General features: G+C 36.2%; 1 protein-coding gene across 11 annotated transcripts in view; it reads right to left on the bottom strand.

Moving 5' to 3' along the window:
* STS (steroid sulfatase) overlaps positions 1-20103 on the bottom strand; it is a 108917-nt gene that overhangs the window by 69725 nt on the left and 19089 nt on the right. For 10 of the 11 annotated variants that reach the window (XM_085584015.1, XM_085584026.1, XM_085584084.1 and 7 more), the window contains 4 exons: positions 14921-15073; positions 13100-13221; positions 10121-10243; positions 4252-4675 (listed from right to left, as the gene is read on the bottom strand). In XM_085584015.1, coding sequence (XP_085440141.1) covers positions 4252-4675; positions 10121-10243; positions 13100-13221; positions 14921-15073 — 822 coding nt within the window. Of the gene's footprint in view, positions 1-4251; positions 4676-10120; positions 10244-12401; positions 12494-13099; positions 13222-14920; positions 15074-20103 lie in introns of those variants that run through there. The other variant, XM_085584087.1, reaches the window with a different exon arrangement.

Here is a 20103-nt window from a genome sequence, read left to right as displayed (position 1 = left end):
AAAGCAATTAGAATTAACATACACAGAGCTGACCTGCCCCCTTACAATTAGGATAAGCAACTAAACTACTACCTGTTTTCACACACCAGATCTGACACTTGTAATTGCATACATTCTTCTTCAGTGCCATTTTTGGGCATTGAATTTTGTATTTGCTTTATTTTAGTCTATTAAAATAACAAACAAAAATTGTAATATGCATGCACTGGACTAAGGAAGGTAAAATACAATACCACCTTTCCAAAAGCCAGACCAAAGTAAGCACAACAGCATGTAGCTGTACACTATGAAGACATGATAAGACTTTAAAAATACAAATTCTAATTATTATTTTGTGGCCTCTGTGCCCAAACAGCCTCCAGCCACCACAGCACCCACCACTCTTTCTCTGTCCACAGAGAGCAGGTCCAGCAGGGCCCCTCCCCAGGCTGGTTCACTCACCAGCTATGTCAGGAAGATGTCTTCCATACACTCCAAGAACCACTTAAACAGTTTCCTGTACTTGCACTGCATTTCCAGCTCTGGTAAGCTGAAGTCCCCTACATGAACAAAGGCCAGGACTTCTGAGATTCTCCCAGCTGCTTACAGGATATTCTGTCTTCCTCTTCATCCTGTCTGGTTGGTTCATGACATACTCCCACCTTCATATCTACTTTGTTGGCCTGTCCCCTGATCCTTACCCATAAACACTCAAACTTATCACTACCATCATTAAGTTTTGGATAATCAAAACACCCCTTAACATAAAGGTCTACCCATTGCCTCTCCTTCTTTGCCCATTCCTTCTGAAGAATTTGATGTTTATACAAGTAATAAAACTGAAAATTATTGAGAAACAGCTAGAAAAGAGAAAGTCTGGAAGTCCATCACCTAAACTCTGAAGAACTTCTAGAGGTAATAAAGAAAATAGGGGAATAAACTTACATAGATTAAACTCGGGAAAATTAATATATATTCATATACATTGCATATAAATATAGTATAAAAAAAGCTTTACAGGAAATACCAGTGCTGGTGAATATTGGACCTTCATCACATATTTATTGCAAAGTTATTTAACCAACTAAAATACACATGATATCTGATGATCTTTAGTTTGGTGATGAAATGTGTATTCAGAACCAGGTAAAGTGAAAGCTTGAATTCTTTAACTTCAGGATTGTTTGTACTTGGGTATAATTGTAGACAAGTATTAACAGTGTACATGACTGAGTTTCCTGCTTAATATCTCAGCTAAAGAAAAGGAGACTGTGTGACAAATTCAGTGTTCAAACATGTGGTTAAAGGGCTGAAAAAACTGGAATTACAAGAATGCTGTTAAGCACTGTGACTTTCAAAACCTTGTGACCCTTCACTTCTGCATCCTGGTTAGCTCTTAGTGGCCATTCACCTACAAATGGCCAAAGTCAGTGGATTAGTCACAAAAGCAATGGTCTACTGGTGCTCTGGAGTTAATAGGTATGAACTCTATCATGCCAGAACTAGTGTGTCAAAGCAAATATTGGTTTTGTTGCTCACACTAAGACATGGGGCAGATCAGTTCAGTGAATATTAATCCAATTAGTCATATCCCCAGGAGTAAGGTTTATGGTCATATACTTTGCATGTGCATTCATTAAAGGGCACAGTTAAGATTGCTTAAATGCTCTAATTGCTTCTCAATACTTTAACATGTTTGGATATTCTCTAACATAACATTGACTATGAAGAGTCTGGGTTATAATTCTCACTGTAATTGCAGCACTCCTGTTACAAAGTTTGTTGTAAATTATGAATATGTGCTATTAACCTCAACTTCAATTTAACATCAGTGTTGTCTGAAAACTACACTGACATCTGGGGCCAAGTGCCTAAATGATGTAAGGCCACTTACCTCTAGCTGGGTCAACAAAGCTATGCTGACTTAGATTATACATTATTTTGTCAGCTCTAAACACTGGGGTCAAACAACACTAATCTACATGGTAACACTGTGCACATTATACATAGTAATATAGTTAAAAGAGTTACTAGCTTTCTATCATTGATTTCCATCTTGAACTCACCTATTTTGAGGCAGCCATTTGATTGTCATGGCGTTGAAATTAGCAAAACATTCATAGATACGCAAAACAGTATCACTACAGGCACTTTATATACTTGTAAATAGTGGAAGAATATACCAACATATAGTTAATATACTTGAGAGTCTTTTGAAATCACCAAATGTTTGGTCACTAAGCATGTAATCTCTCAATAATTTTCAAATATGTTTGTTCTTGTGTTTGTAATAACAAAGTACTTCACTGTTAAATTAGATACAATGTAACTGAGAAGACATCTTTATCCCCATCACCAGTAGGAAATAAAGATGGTTTAGTTAATTTATAAATACTTATAAAAATGTTGATTGTTGGGAAGACTTACTCATTTAAGGAAATTTGTTATAAAAACCATTTTTCAGTATATTGTGTAGAAAAGAAACAGCCACATCAAATATTCATAAGGATGGAAATGATAAAAAATTGCAGTATGATTTTAGATAAATATTTTTTTTTGCTAATAGCTAGAAGCAGCTGCACTGTACAGTCATAAAGTCTACAAAATGTAGCTGCAGATTCATGGCATGTGTTTTCATCCAGCAATGACACCATTTGCATGCATTCACAGAAACTAATGCTGCATACTTTAAAGACTAGTAATTCAGGGACGTAGAATAGAAATTCAGGATAATAGTAATTCAATATCTTAGAATATGATTTTACCTTCATTTAGTATTTTTTTAAATGCTGCAAATTGTGTCAAAAGTGGTGGAGAAAAATACATACACATATTTTTTTCAGAAGTCAAATTGATTATTTTTTTAATGTAAATATATTTATTTCTATTTTAGAATATAAAGATGTATACTTTTTTGATTTAATCCCACTAAGGCCCCTTTGATGACAATTATGGCAAAGTAATTAACTTAGCAAAAATGAACTATGACTTGAGTTTTGTAAACCCAATATTTAGGCAGTCCAATATGATGGCTATTAAAAACAGTTTTCAAAACACCTGTTTATTTCACAGAATCACAGAATACAGAATGGGTTGGAAGGGACAACAGTGGGATCATCTGGTCCAACCTCCCTCAGGGTCATCCAAGAGAACATGGCACAGAATTATGTCCAGACAGCTTTTAAATATCTCCAATGAGGGAGACTACAAAATTCCTCTGGTTAACTGTTCCAAGGCACAGGAAAAAAGTTCTTCCTCATGTTCAGCTGGAACTTCCTGCGCATCAGTTTCTGCCCATTGCCTCTTGTCCTGCTGCTTGGCATTACTGAGCAGAGCCTGGCTCTGTTCTCTTGACACTTCCCTGTAAATACTTATGTACAGTGATGAGGTTTTCTCTCAATTATCTCTTCTTGAGGCTAAACAGACCCAGACACCTCAGCCTTTCCTCATAAGACAGAAGCTGCAGTCCCTTAATCAACTTTATTGCTCTCTCTTTTATGCTGGACCTGCTCCAGAAGCTCTGCATCTCTCCTGTCCTCAGGATCCCAGAGCTGGACACAACATTTCAATTGTGGCCTCACCAGGGCTGAGCAGGGGGCAGAATCACCTCGCTCGACCTGCTGGCAGTGCTCTCCCTAATGCCCCCCAGAATCCCACTGACCTTCTTGGCCCTCAGGGCACACTGCTGGCTCATGGACAGATGGCTGTCCACCAGCACCCCCAGGCCCTTATCCCCAGAGATGCTTTCCAGCAGGTCACTCTAAGCCTGTCCTGGTGCCTGGGATTACTCTGTCCCAGGTGCAGAAGCTAGCACCCTGATTTCTGAAAATCAGATATTTCAAAATTACTGTTATAAAAGTGGAGTCATCTAAAATGCTAGTATCTTAAAACATTAGCTATATGAATGCCTTTTAATGGATGCATCAACTCAGTGATGAAGAACATCTCTCCATTCCAAAAAAAGTAATGAATTATGACTCTGCATTGTGCTTTCACAGAATTGAGTCACACCACAAAAGATTTTTCACACATCAAGTAACATGAAATTTGTAATAATAAAACATTTCCCTTTTTATAGAGAAATTAATAACATACCTGATAGGAGGAAACCAAACAGTCATTCCTACCAACAAGATTAATTTCAGTCATCTTTTAAAGGAAAAAAATTACAATCATATATAATGACATATTCCTTGTGCTCACCAGCTCATTTTCAGAAGCACTCTCATTATGAGATACCAATGTTAACTTACAGCACAGTTAGAAACCTACCTTTCAATAAACTGCATAGCTTCTTTTGTCAGCCTCTGAGTAAGGTTCTCATAGGACAGTGGCTGCTGGATAATCTGATGGTCCCTCATTAAAAAGCAGTTTAGTTGTCGAAAATTATAGAAGAAAAAAATCAAAACCACAAGTGAAATTGTGATTATTAACAAGAAGGAACCCAGTGCTTGGAAGGGTACTGTGAGAAGGCCAATGTACTGCACTACTACCAAAGACACAAGGGCAATTCCAGTGATTTGGATTGGGAGGACAAGGACTTTCTGAACACCTTTTAAAAAGACACTGCCTTGGCCAGGTTTGCAGTCTCTAAAATTGGTCACGGGAAGGCCATAAAAGTAATCAAATCCATGACTGAGGGGGTGGTGACAGAAGTCATTACTGCTTTCACAGTTCATCCCAAGATGCCACTTTCCTAAAAAGAGAGAAGGACAGGGAGTATTTTCATAGTTAAATCATCAAACATACTTTAAATGTGCATTACTTCAAACATGAAAACTATCTGACTGATAGTCAGATAACTGTTCCCAGAATTTATTGTGTGGATCCCTATTTTCTATTTAAACTTTCTTTATGCCTTCATCAAAGATTTTTTTTTCATGTCTCCCTCTTCATCTCAGTTAGAAATAGCTTAACATGGCTGCTCTGAAGATCATTAAATTCTGAGTGGGTTAACAGGTCATTGAAGAGCAACAGAGTCCTGACATTTAACTTTGGAAATTAAGCATGTGTAGTTGTCATAAGAAAATACTGTTTTGTAGCAGCTACTGATTGAAGAGGAAGAACAAATATGGAAGTACAAAATATATTTTCTGAAGTTTTTCTGGCAAATAATTTGACTAGTTAAAAAAACCACAAAGAATCAGAAAACAGTTACAAATAGAAAATAAATCAAGATTATGGAAATTACTAAAGCATTTCTTATTTAAATGATTGCAAAATCTCTGAAATTGCCAATATCCCTTGAAATACCCATATATATATAGAGTAAGGCAAATTATTTTGTATTTATATATTTCATAGATATAAATTAAAAACAACAGTAACAAGTAAATTACTGTCAAATACAATCTCTCACAGCATTTTGTACCACTAGGAAATCACTCTAATTCTGCAATAATGTTGGACACTGTCTGACATAAGAAACCACTGAGCCTGATTTGCATTATACTAATACAATCTATATTCATGCTGATTATGGTAAGTATCTAGATAATTCATTCTATGACTCAGCTACAACCTCTTACCACATGCTTATGCATTGCTTAGCATAACAGACCTAATTGGTAGCTGTTATTTGAATCAAAATGCATAATTATAAAAAAATTCAAATTCAGTTAAGCTTATTGAGATGGATTATTGATAGAGCTATGCCTTTGCTCTCAGCAAGAAAATGTGCTGAATATTTTAAAAAGCATGCTGGCCTTGACAAAACAGATGGCTTTATATAATGCTGGGATAAACTTTATTTATTTTTCTGAATCAAACACCTAAACATGACCAGCATAATTCAGGGGTCGTGACTGCTAAATAAATAAACAAGAAAATCTACGAACCCGGTAAGTCTTCATTCCCATAACTTGCCCCAACGAAATTTGAAATACTTGTTTCAGAGAACTGAGAATACTCATGGCAGTAAGTGTAAAATAGAAAAAAAGCATACACAGAATTTTCCCCTTTTTCAAACCATCCCAGAAAGTTCTGCTTTTTAAAAATTTAGCAAATTAGCTGGGTGTTCTTATTTCTCTTCCACAAATAACACAACTAAGTTAGAGGGTGAGAATATCATATATGCCTAAGTTTGTCTGTCAACAAAGGTGAAGAAAAAACTCAAAATCTTGAATCTGAATGCTTAGTTGAGTCCAGTTGTCCTCATATGTCTCTTGATGGTCCTAAGTTAAAAATAACTTCTGTGTATCATCAAAGCAGGTATGAAACATTTTCAGGTCTGCTTTTGTGCCAGTGAAACGAATGCCTCTACACCCTTCTCGTTCCATTCAGAACTTTTTCCTGTCAGATGCCCCCTCACCTGAGGAGGTATTCTGCTGGTGGTATTTTGAACAGAATAGTTCTGGTCACTATTTTTGACATGGTCCAGTAAAAATTATTGTGGTCAATTAAAAAAACAAGCAGTACACACCATTGTACTGAAATTTCAGGAGTTATAATGGTGCTATAAAAGGGCTAGGTAAGGCTGGAACTCTGATTTTCATTCCCAGCACTCAAAGATGCAGATTTTTGAAAAGAAATGGTTCAATTTTTCTCTTATGTTTGAATGAGTGTCTTAATGGAATAATCATAAAGTTAGATGTGTAACAGAGTGAGAATAAAACAACTGTCATCAAGCTAGATAAGTGATCTAAAGGTAGAGGCATATAATCAGGAACATAAATGCTCTTCAGGCTTTTTTTTTTTTTTTTTTTTTGCTATTACGTGTTAATCTCAAAGCACCTATAATTCAGTAAGAAAATATGAAAAAGAAACTCAAACAAATTAAGTATATCTACAAGATCACTTATGTAGTGGATTTTTTAACTGGATCTCAACTACAGTTCAGGATAGAAAAACCTTGCAATAACAAATTAGGGTGGGGAAAATATAAGTTCTATTTTTATCAAAAGGGCTTCTTTAGCAAGCACAACAAAATTGTTCAATATCAAGACAAACTTGGGCCTCAGAAAAATATTTGGTAAGAAGCAATTTAAGCCAAACAAAGCAGAGACCAGGTCAGCAGGAAAAGCAATGGACGCCCCAGCTCAAATTATATCAGGACCTGTGACAGGATGACACAACTGCCATTCTCAAAGGGCTGGGGAGATGGATGGTTTTGATAGATCCTGCACTACTCTGAAAAAGCATGTGATGGCTGGGTCCACAATGCATGTTTTGTTTCACTCCTTGTGACAATAACCCCTGCCTTGAGCTAGTGCTTGAACAGATTACTGTAATGTGCTTTAGATTCTGGGGCCCTTTTGAATCTGAGAGCAATGCAAAATGCTCTCATCTCTTTGCCAAGTGATGCTTCATAGAATGGACACTTCACACAAGCATCATAAGCATTTCAACAGATTCTACCAAGCTTTTGAGAGAAATTTATGCTGTTAATTGTAAATTATGAGTACCGCAATAATTTGAGACCTAGGCTTATTTCTGTCTCCATCAGCCACAATTAAGACTTCTGCAGAGCAAAAGCTATGCAATGAAAGGCAAGTGGAAGTGAGAGGCAAGCCCTATTCAGCCAAGAAATTTCACTTGAAACTCCATTTTTCAAAATGCAGAATCCTGAGGACACTACAGAAATCCATGATTCCCCTGGATTTTTCCTTCAGATAGTGGAAAAGGGAGCAAAGTGGTTTTGGCACAGACTGATTTTTATATACTGATATATTTATTTTTGAAAGATTTTGTGCTTTTCAGATAAATGACAAGATGAAAACAGAAATATTTATATTCTTAGGAAATATATTTATTTGAAGTACATAGCAAAATGTATAAAAAGTGTATGTGCATATGGTATTAACATGGACAGATTTTAGGCTGTTTTGAGTAACTGTTGTACTATCTCCACTTTATAGACTCATTCAATCTTGAACACCTTACTACTGTGATGCCCAAACATTATAATACTTCATTCTGAAATAAATAAGTACCAGCTACCAATTAGTATTTTAGGTTTGGAGATAAGCTCCATAGGTGGATTTTAAACTTCTCTGGATGCTGGACAACACACTGGATAGCAACAGTGAAGAAAAATTAACCTTTACTCAACTGTAATTGAGTATAGCAGTAATTAAAATACTATCTATCAAATTGAATGGAAATTTTTGCATTATGAATAGATATTTACAACAAAACATCAGTATTTCTTCCCACTGGTGAAATATTACATATTCTATGCATCTGGGTTTTTTTTGCTAGAACTTAATTTTGTTGATCTGATTGTCTGCTTTCGTGACAGATATATTGGTTGTCACCTTCTTTATGTCACAGGAGAAAACAATGATGGTAGAAAAGTGTATATATAAAATAGGTTCATAGCTAAAATATATTTTGGGACATATCAAACAAAATAAATTATTTATTCAGAAGATAAAAAAATAAAAAATAAACAAAAATGCACCTAGGGAAGAAAAATAATGTCCTCAGAGAGGAGACTGGCAAAAAAGATAAAAATGACACTACAGGCTTGAGGATCAGAAAGGCTTCAAATTAACCTCATGCCAATCCATCACTGGTGCAGGATTTGACAATTAATTCTTTGGGAACTGCTGAGTTAGATTGAACCAAGCAAAGACTCCCTGACCTAGACCAATATGATGTGATAATAACACCAGCAAAAGCAGAAAATGTACTGGTTGTGAATCAAATTGGCTATCTAGTCTTCAAATCTACATAATTTTTCTTTCTGTCATTTACATATGCTTTATCCCTAATTTTAATGCACTTCTTGATTTTTGGAAACCTTCATTATACTCTAAGGATATGGTAATATTACATTTTATGGTCTCATAGCTATCACTCAGGCCACTTGGAAGAATTGTTCATTAAGCATCATGGAGAGAACTTCTGGAGATCTAAGTGGCAAGCTGTCATGTTCTAGCAAAAGTAGTTAAAAAAAGAACATTAACTGGGTCAGCTCCAGAAAATGAGTTTTATTACTGTGCTTGCCACAAACAGAAAAAAAACAGCTCTTAACTGAATATGGAGAAATAGAAATCAAGTCCACAAGGAACATGACAAATTCTGAACAGCTTTTTTGTACTAGGGTTCACATACACCTACATAAAATAAATTTCTGATAAGAATTTCTGGTTTTCTATTTTCATTCTTTTAGGACATCATGGTATTTTATGCTTTATAAGATTGGGGTATAGCTAAGTAGGATTTTTAGTTAGAATGATGACACTGGTTTATCTACATAACACAGATGTTTTTTGAACAGTGGAGTGAATTGTTAGCCTTTCTAAACAGCCTGGATTTTTTAAACAAAAATTACTCTCAAAAATGCAAGTTTCTGTTTCATTAAAAAAAAAAAATTGTGTGCATACTTCATCTAATTTAATTTAGTAATATTCCAGTATGATGTTCTCTGCACAACTATTCCCTGGCAATTCCAGTAAAGAAACATATTATATAATACAATTTGAACTTCTCAAGTATCTTCTTAAATATTAGCAGGGTGGAATAAGTCAGTGGCCAAATTAAGAAAAAAAAAAAATCAGAAATCTTTAATGTTATACTTTTATGACATTAATTCCAATTCTATTAAATATTAACCTAATATGATTTTTTTCCCCATCACTGGATATTTATGCTGCAATCAGCTGTCTGAACTATCTTCATAATGAGAGAGAAATATATTTTTATATGAAAATTTTCTATGAAGTATCTACCAAATAATATGAAAAATTTCCTAGAAATGTTCATTTTTGTCTGATGACTAAGATGGTAGCCCAGGTACAGTGTTATTTACTGTATGGGAATTTAAATACTGGTGAAATTAAAACTATCACAGTGCTGACTTGTACCCCTGTGATCAACCCCTCATTGTCTCTCTGATGTAATCTAACTCCTACTTATACTGAAAACTTTTCAAGAGCTTGACTAATTTTCAGTTTGTTCATCATGTTTCTTCTGTACCTTGCAAAATGAGACTATAACTACACAAGTGAATTAGATATACTTACCTGACTAGTGTTTCACACAGGCATGGGAATGTGCTCAGCTTTGTTCCAGAAAAATAAATTCATTATGCTGTGGAGAAAAGCTTAATGCATGCTCTTAAAAGCCTATATGGTAAGATAATGTTCTTTTAATTGAAATAAAAGAAAAAAGTGCTGCGCATATCTGCAGTTTTTACCTATTAGAGCTGTTGCATAACCTTTCTGCTTCAGGAGTTTGGAAAAAGTAATTTCTTCAGAAGGAAGTCCCCCAGAAGAGGCAGAAAATAAGAAGACACCAACTCGTGAAAAGGCAGCCATTCCTGAATACAATAAAAATTAATGAGACCAGGATAATACAAAGAAAGAATTTCCATTCATTAGTTCTGCATGCACTTTTTTGCCTTTGGTGGTATCACTTAAATGACACATTACAATCAGACACTAAGTGTTGCAAGTGGAAGATAGAATCATCCATTTAGCCAAGTGAGGTCTTTCCTGTATTGACACCAGCAACAGACATGGAGAAAAAAAATCTGAGCTTATAACCATGGGCCCAGCCATCACATAAACAGCTGCAGCCCCTTGTGAAGATTTTCTAAGGTATAGCAACATTTTAAGAAGTTGAGCTTGCATAATTTATTTTCTTGTACACAGGGAAGATGTACACAAGGAAGATGAGGACTACGTGAGATCATTCCCAAGTTCTACTTTGAGAATTTCCCCTGTCCTCATATATGGTTTTCTACAAGCCTTTAAGGTTTTTTGAGAGAAGGCATATTGAAATAGGGCAGTCTTGCTGCTGGGCATGTAAATGACATGAGGTCAGAAAGAGCAAGAGGGAATCTGACCCTGTAAATAGAGTGACTTGAGCTGTCAGCATTAATGGGGTGCTCCAGTGGCATGAAGACACATCATCCAATGTACACTGACTGAGTGAGTGCACTAAAGGAGCATCATGTACTGGCTAACAAGACAACAGCTAAATAAGGCACAGTAATTTCTATATGCTAAGAGTCTGAGAAGCACAAATGAGCTTACAAAGTGCTCTCAGGATGAGGAACTTGAGAGCTCAGGTTCATGAAAATTAGATTACTAGGATTCTGGATGACAGCTGGCACTGAAAATAGTAAGAACAGAGAATATCTATGCAAATCTGTGCAGATGTATCTTCAGGAAGTCTAAATTATGCAACTGGATGATTACAGTGCCCAAGTTACATGACTGATGTAGACAACCAGAATCCTCCCTCAGGTAGCCCTTGTGGTTACATGAGAAAATGACTCGTTAGACTGGTTTATTAAAGAGAGCTCAACCTGCCTTTCAAATGATGACTTCAGTTTTTCACCCCAGATAGTTTTGCTGATCAACGCTTCAGATAGTTTAGTCATATACTTATCTATATTTTACTTATTTATATTTATTTTTACATATTTCAAGCTCTTGTAACTGAAATCAGTGTAATTCTGTTAGGTTATCAGAATGAAAGTACAGAAGCATGATTTCTTTTTTTCCCCCCATTACCTTTCTCTGAGCTTGTGTCTTATCCAATACAGCATTTTGGAATCTTTTTCTTCAGCTCTATTAGCAGGAGACTTATATTTCTAACATTTTTTCAACATCATGATTCTAGTGTTGTCTATAATAAGCCTTTACTAGCTCTTCATTGATATTTGGAAGAAATCCATATTTAGAAATTTTGTAACTCAAGTAAGATGAAGTTCAATTTTTGTACTACATGGAAATGATTAAGTATGTCTGAGAGCTGACCAGTGAAGAAAAAAAAATAGTTCAAGTCCTAATTTTTCAGAAATAAGAACAAGCAACATAATGGAAAGTGACTTGTGACTTTACCTACAGTAAATATTAATAGCAATATATCTGTAACAGGTATATAAAATTTTCCTTTGCAGATGAATGTAATGGAAAATTTAGCAAGTTATATTAGCTGGCACTTTTGCAGAAGCTTGTTACTTGATTTGAGTGAGCACAAACGTACCAAGTAGGCTCCAGAGTCTTGCTTTGCTTTCATTCCCAGAAGCAAGGGCAGGATGTTTTATCACTAATGAACAAGTGATCTGATTAATGTATAATGATCCTTGCTAAAAATTATGTTAAGGGAATGTTAAAGTTGCATGGCTAAGCACTGAGAGGCTCAGTCCCAGCACACTAAAATAAACAGACTAGATCTTCATAGACTCAGGCTTTGGATCAGGTACTTTAAAAGTAAGAGAAATTAAATGCATGTATTCACAGGGTACTTAATGCTATGTATAGGTAGATATGAAATAACACTTCAAATAGATGAGAAATTTTTTGCTGTCTTCTCCCCAGTTTCCAGGGCAACTTGAGTACCTTAATGAACTGTCCTGCCCCTACCTCCACCCTACAAAATAAAAAATAAAACCAAAACACAAACCAAACAATTTGTCAAAACAAAAGGTTTAGCAGAAATAGAAATGTCTGAGAAGAAATATTTACATTGGTTTCTTTACATTGAGTCTTTCTAGATGCATCTCTGTGGTGTGGCACTTGGGCTGTCCACCAACATAGTGAGAGCAGCCTGAATGCAACTGTGGAGAAAGGCAAAGAGCCTGGAGTCATTGAACTGTGAAGTAATTTCACAGAATCACACAAAACCACAAGATATGCTTAGTTGGAAGGGACCTACAGGGATCATTGAATTCAACATCCAGCCCTGCACAGGACATCCCCAGGAGTCACACCATGTGTCCTAGAGTATTGTCCAAACTTCTTGAACTCTGTCAGGTTTGGTGCACACAGCGTTTGAGGCAAGGCCACCCTAGCACAGAGCAGTTCAGGACAGTCCCCTCCCTTGCCTGGCTGGTGATGTTGTGCCTGATGCAGCCCAGGACATACCTGGCATTAAATAACCACAGTCAGATTGCTTTGTTGCTATTTAAACTAAAAAATTACTCACTAAAAAAAACTTTATGTCAACTCTTCTGAAATGTGAAAATTCCCCATATATATGAAATACTTCTAATGTAGATCAGCTCTGCTGAGCTTGATCAGTCACTGAAAGGACTGATAATTTACCATTACTTAATCTGGAAATGATAAACAAATCAAGGAAGGCCAGACAAAATACCTGCATACAGGCGTGTGCTGTAAATAAAATAAAATATTTATATATAAATAAAGTGATGGGATTTTACCTGATCTTATAGGATATCTCCCTGTCAGGAAAGCTGCCCTGCTTGGAGTACAAAGTGGGGATGTTGCTATATGCTGAGTAAGTGTCACTCCTTCCTCTGCTAGCCTGTCAATATTAGGGGTTCTGGAAAAACACAAGAAGGAGAAAAAAAAACAAACCAAAGATGGTTATTTGGATAGATGCATGGTAAGAACAAGGCACCTGAGACAAGAACTATCAGGAAAATCCAGTTAAAATTTACTGTATGTAAATTATCAAAAGTGTGGTGGGTTGCAGTTCCAAATACTATCATGTCAAATATTTTTACATTAGGTGTCTGAACAGACACACCAAAACATTGCAGCAAAAATCTTTTTCTGCACTTTCTTCTATTCTTCATGGCCAGTATTAAACTGCAACCTTTGGACATATAGTACTGCAACACTTTTTAATGTGTTCCTTAACTAGAACTGTAATTTTAAAACATTTTTGCTTCAGTAATGAGGGTAAGGAAGACTAGAGAAAGGTTGCTCCCTACTTGGTGCCTCTTCAGTTTCTCTCCAGCAAAAGATTTTGGGGTAGGGATAATGTCATGTGGCGCTATAAGCCATTAGAAAAGATTGAAATTATTATGACTCTGTGTTATGCTCTATATTAACAATATCTACATGTCTGACATGATTATGTCTGCTATATTAGACCCAGGGGCACAACCTAGCTTCCATATCTGTATGGGAAACTTGTCTCTGACCTGGCTCATCATGCAGATTAAAATTGGATCCTGCAGGAAGAAATCCTGTGTCCTTGGTTCTACAGATAAAACTTACTAATGCAGACTGGCCAGCAGCTGCAGCATGCTCTAATAGCTCTCTGACCCTGGAGATTAATGACTGTGACCTCAAGGCACACTAGTGCTCCCATCATCTAAGTCTGAATAGTCAGAAACATTAGATTTCCAATGGAATTATTTTCTATCTGTAAAGTCACCTACTGATAACAATCACTAAGATGAAAATTCATCACATTCCAAAAATCAAATTCCAAATTCTCTCAGCAGAGAACACAGATCTTGGGGTTGTTCTGGTGCCTGTGAGGGGAGTGATCCAAGTATCAGTGGATATATATTTTTTCCTGGTTTAAAACCAGAAGCTGTAACTTGATTTGCATTTTTTTTCTGAGCTACAAGAAGATTTTACTTCTAAATAACATCAGCAGGAAAAAGAGCATTTAACATTTGACAGACAGTGCTTTTAGTCTGAATGTTTGATTTAATTTTGCCAAAGACTTTGCACCTCTGAAACACAAAGGCTGGATATCACTTGCTCTGTTTATATAACCATCACATCTAAGCTGGTATCAAGAAACATCCCAGGGCACACTGGTGCATTATTCAAGTACATTAACATTTGTTTTAGTTAATAGATTGACTACTGTATGAAGATAAATTAAGGGCAGATATCAGCCCTTTATTTCAAATTAGTTAGCAACAAGCTTGTTCCAAATCACGAGCACTTCAAAATACATTTAATTCATAGTATTTGTGTCATATATATTCTAGAAGAAATTTGTTTATTATACTTTAGTTCTCTAGAGCTACTCTTACTTGGTTGGTTGCTCAGTCCTCTGTTTATAATGCAACTTTTCAGCAGGGTAAGTGCATTTGCTAAATTTTTGGTCAAAAAAGGAAAATAATAAGGATTGAATATTCAAATCTCCCAAAAAGTTATTAACTTTGGTTACTCAAGAAAAAAAAACCTAATCAAACCTCTGAATGTTCTAGTATTTTTAATTTTAAAAATCCATTGAAAACTAAGTATAAAGATCCACCAAATTATCATCCTACCTTAAGGTTCTGTTCCCGTAACATCCCAGGTCTCCAATACCAAGATCATCAGCCATCAGTAAAATTATATTGGGCTTTGAAACACTGTGTGTTTTGATAATGTTTATGGCACACTGGCAAATTATTAGAAGTAAAAGGAGCCCCATCTTCTTCCTAGTGTGTAAGAACAGGTGGAAAATATAATAAATAGATTGTTAATCTATTTTATTCTTATTACTATGCTTTGCATAGTAACAGAAAAAAAGAAAGATTGAATGCTTTTAGAAGGTGCTTTTTTTCTTGGAAGTTTTTAAAGCATTTTTTCTCTCATACTTCTTAAAAATAAAAATACATATTTCAGTATATGGCTATTTTTTCCTTCCTTTCACTCCTTTACACAGATGAAGCCTTTAAATAAAGACAAATAAAGAACTGGGTACAACCTCAGTGGCAATTTTTCATATGTAAATGCACTATTTAGCAAGAAATCATAAGAGCTGACAATGCCTGGGGTTTTTTTCTCTTTTTTTGTATGTTTGGGGTTTTTTGTTGTTTGTTTGGTTTGGTATTTTTGTTTGTTTGGGGTTTTTTTCTCAGCTACAAATGTTATTTGAGGAACACAGAATCTGAAATAATTTAGGACCTAAACCTCCAAGGTTCACTGAAGAAAAAAAAGTTAATCAATTCCACTAATGAAGTAAATTACTGATTTTCTCTTCAACAATTTCTCCTTTCAAAAAAAACCCCAGCTGAAGTTTCTGGAAAGGAATAAATACTATGGAAAAGATGGTGAAGATATACACTATGAAATTATTGTAAGGAGTGTTTAAGAAAAAGCTCTTCACAAACATTACAAATGCCAGGGTCGATAGCAAAATCAATTAAAAATATTTTATATCATATCACAATGTTCTATAGAGAATGCCCATGTCATATCCAACCTAAAACAGGAAGAAGGATGTATTATACACAATACAACATACCACTATACACTTTTATAGTAAAAGAAGAGTATTTGCAGACGTGCATGATATGAATGCTGTTTTACCTTAATCAGAACTTGTGTTCCTGTGTTAAACTGCATTGACCCTACCCTGGCTGAAACTGAGTGCCTTCAGGCTGTAATGGACTGTGCCAGGCACACACATTAAAAAGAACAGAGACTCTCTTCTGTCTCTAAGTAAGATTCCCATCTTTTTAAAATGCAGGCAAGGCATGAGTCACACCTGCACTCTGCATTATTCTCAGACAAGAAGTGGAAGAAACCAGGATTAAGGTAGAAATTTCTAAGTGAAAGAGTAGAAAAAGGAGCTAGAGACAATATTTTCCAGAGAGAATGGGGATAGCTGGTCAAGAAAGAATAATCTTGTAAATCAATGAGTTATGGTAGATAATGTAACTGAAGAGAAGATAAAGAAGTCAATACTGAAAGACCTGGTACGAAGAGACTAGACATTAAGGGAGACAGATTCACAAAGAAATGAGGTGGGTAAAATTATTTGTTGAGGAGACAAAATAGACAGAACTAGAAGAGTTTACTCTGACATTAGAAGCAAGAATGGAAGTTGCTAATCAGCTGGAATGAGAATTGCAGGCAGAAATGAGGGCAAATGTCACAGTAATAAAGAAACTGGAAGGGATGACAGTGAACAGGAAAACAAAACTGAGGAACAGAGGTGAAAGAGAACTGGGAATGTCTGAGAGGAAAGAGAAGTTATGATTATGGTCAATGAAGAGAACTGATTGGAAAGAACCTGGGAAGATAAGATTTGGGACTAACATAAGTGAGAAGAGACCAAAATAGTAGGGATCAACCGAAACAGACTTTGACTTCTGATTCCCAAATTCATTATTGCTGTTCTGTCAGAAAGTATAGGTACAAAGAGGGCTTTAATTCTTTTAGTATGTTAGCTATTTTTTTACTGCTTAAGATACATTTTATAAACACTTCGGTGATCATAGTTCTGGCTTAGACTTCAGCCAGAAGTCTCTAAAGATCCCAGCTTTATCACTACAGTAAATCGTTCTCTTGTTTATCCCTTGCAAAGCAATCTACTTCATTTCAGACATGGAAAATAAATACACAAACTGTAAGTCTAAAAGAGCAAATGCATTTCTGCACAGGATACATCTAATTCATCCTTCATCAAATAACCATACTAATGAAGCTAGTATGTAGTACTACTACTAGTAGCGTAGCCCCTACTATGGTGCAGACTTACTTTCCTCCCTGAAAAGATAAACAAAAGTGATTTGCTTCCCATGCATTCCAAGAGAACAGTTAACACCCAAATTGACCCAAGATGACAGGAACAAACTGCAGCCAGATCTTATGTTCCTACTGTTATGTTCAGACTGCAAAGGTGTCAAAGGCCAATGGCAATGGGCATGTTGAAAATGGGAACATTGTATGTTGGTGACATTATGTAGCGAGTTGCATGGAAGCTTGCAAGACCAGCAAAAGGTAGCCTCATTTAATACATCAATTTCTCATTTTATGAAACAGCTGGTACTTCTCTACTGTGAAGGAATATCTGTATATACTCTCACACATTGAACTATTTGCTTTCACCTGATATCATGTCCCTGAAATGAAATCAACAAGGAAACAGGGAAAAAAATAATCCAAACAACTGTGATTTCTCTGGTGTACTCCTTCTGCAGCAGATTTTCATGTGTCTTGAAAGGATGTGCATAGAAAGCAAGAAAAATCAGATGGATGAAATTGAGTGGAACAGACAACAACAAAGAAATTCAAAGGAGTTAAAAGGGAAGGACGTGAGAAGAATGGAGCTCTGAGAATGCTGAGGGCTGTCTGTATTACACCAGGGTTTCTCCTGGTGAAAACACAGGCATGTGTAAACCTAACAGAAAAATGATAACACAAAATTAGATGAAGCTTCCAGTTAACTAATGTTTCCTCTCTGTCCACAGCAAATTCAAATGCTTAAAAGAAGATTTAAAACAACCTGGCAAAAAATTATTTTACTAGCACTAGCCTTTTAACTTTTGGCAGTCAGCATTAAAGGCATTTTGGAGAAGAGAACATTGTAATGAATATCTCTCCATGGATCTTTTAACCTTCATGGATTTGTTACAGTCTATTTTTAATTTATTAACTTGTGGTTTGGTTTGGTTTCTTGCATTGAAACAATTTGATTCTATTTTTTTTAGTTCTGTAACACTTTTTAGATGTTCCTTCAATAGGCATCAGTTTTGAAAGTTTTTTTCATATTCATCTGGCATCACTTTTCCTTCTTTTTTACATGTGGGACACGTAAGTGCAAGTTTTAACCTCTGCTTCACTTTCCCCATGATATAATAGAACTAAAAGTAGTTTCTTTCTTTCTAAGGTGGGTGATAAGTTTAATAGATTCAAGAGGTGCTTAATGTCCTATTAAAATAGCCACATAAAGATTTGTATTTCACATATCCTATTTCAACCTACAATACTTAAATCACTGTATAGGAACCTATAGACATGAATACATACACACACAGATATGTCAATATGCACATATACACACGTATGTGGGGGCATTTACAAATGTCCTACTTTTTCTACATATCTCCAAATTGTATTTTTGGGATTCTAATACATATTTTCTATTAGCATTAAAAAAACCTAAAGTATAAATATGTAAGAATAAATGAATGAAAGAAAAGTCCCAAATAGATACAATCCACTATTTCACCAAACACTTCTTTTACGTTTTTATTTCCTTCATTTAAAAATGCTGGTCAAAGACTGGTTTTTTGTTTGGTTTTTTTTGTGGATTTTGTTTGTTTGTTTGTTTGTGCTTCTTAAGTCAGGATAACTGACTTAAAATATGGCTGTCATAGAATTATAGAATATCCTAAGCTGAGGACCTACAAGGATCATCAATGTCCAACTCCTAGCCCTGCACAGGAAATCCCCAAGAGTCACACCATGTGCCTGTGAGCATTATCCAAAACAGGCTTGATACTGTGACCACTTCCTTGGGGAGCCTGTTCCAGTGCCCAACCACCCTTTTGAGAAGAACCTTTCTCTAATATCCAACATAAACCTTCCCTGGCACAGCTTCAGGCCATTTGCTCGAGTCTTGTCACTGATCACCAGAGAGAAGAGGTCAGAGCCTGCTCCTACTCTTACCCTCAGAAGGAAGTTGTAATTGCAATGAGGTTTGCCCTGTCTCCCCTTCTTCAGGATGAACAAACCAAGTGATCTCAGGCACTCCTCATACGGTTTCTCCTCAAAGCCCTTCACCATCTTTGTTGCCCTCCTGTGGACTCTGATGTGTTCCTTATACTGTGTCACCCAAAACTGCCCCAGCACTGGAGGTAAGGCTGCCCCAGCTCAGAGCAGAGCAGGACAATCCCCTCCCTTGCCCAGCTGGCCATGCTGTGCCCGATGCCCCCAGGACAGGGTTGGCTCTCCTGGCTGCCAGGGCACTGCTGATTCATGGTCAGCTTGCCATCAACGAGGACCCCCAGGTCCCTTTCCTGACACTGCTTTCCAGCCTCTCATTCCCCAGTCTGTCCATACATCCAGGACTGCACCATCCCAGGTGCAGAATCTGTCACCTGCCCTTATTGAACTTCATATGCTTGCCCAGGTGATTGCCCTGTGTTCTAATTTGTTGAGGTCTCTGCAGCATTTCTCTGCCTTCAAAGGAGTGAACACCTCCTCCCAGTTTAGCATCATTTAGTATACTTTCCAGTCCTGCATTGTTTATGAAGATGTTGAAGAGTATTGGGCCTACAATGGAGCCCTGACAGGTCACCAGTTACTCCATTCCCTGTAACCCCTGGCACCTGCACCTGAGCCAGCTGCTCACCTGTCACACGATGTGTTTATCCAGCTGTGTGCTGGATAACCATCTGACTACTACAGATACATGCATCTTTACAAGAACAATTAGATGAAACTCTTTCCAACATCTCTTCCCAACTGAATAATCTCAGCATTTTTACTAATTTTGATTAAGCAATTTATCTGCAAACTACTCTTTTAATGTAACAGAACCCTTTGAGAAAATGCTTAATATACTTTATCCTTGAAGGTACAGTATTTTCTGATGAAATAAGCAACCTTTAAAGATACTGACCTCATTAAAAAATGCTGTGTTATCCTTAAGCAGTATGTAAAAAAGAACAAAATTACCTTGCTTAACGGAATGCTCAAACTACAAAAATTTCTCAAAAGTCATAAAAATCACAAT

Source organism: Lonchura striata, chromosome 1 (genome assembly GCF_050655825.1).
Source record: "Lonchura striata isolate lonStrDom1 chromosome 1, ASM5065582v1, whole genome shotgun sequence".
In the NCBI taxonomy this organism is placed as follows: Eukaryota; Metazoa; Chordata; class Aves; order Passeriformes; family Estrildidae; genus Lonchura; species Lonchura striata.
The sequence above is the reverse complement of the archived record's forward strand: the minus strand, read 5'-3'. Positions and strand labels throughout refer to the sequence as shown.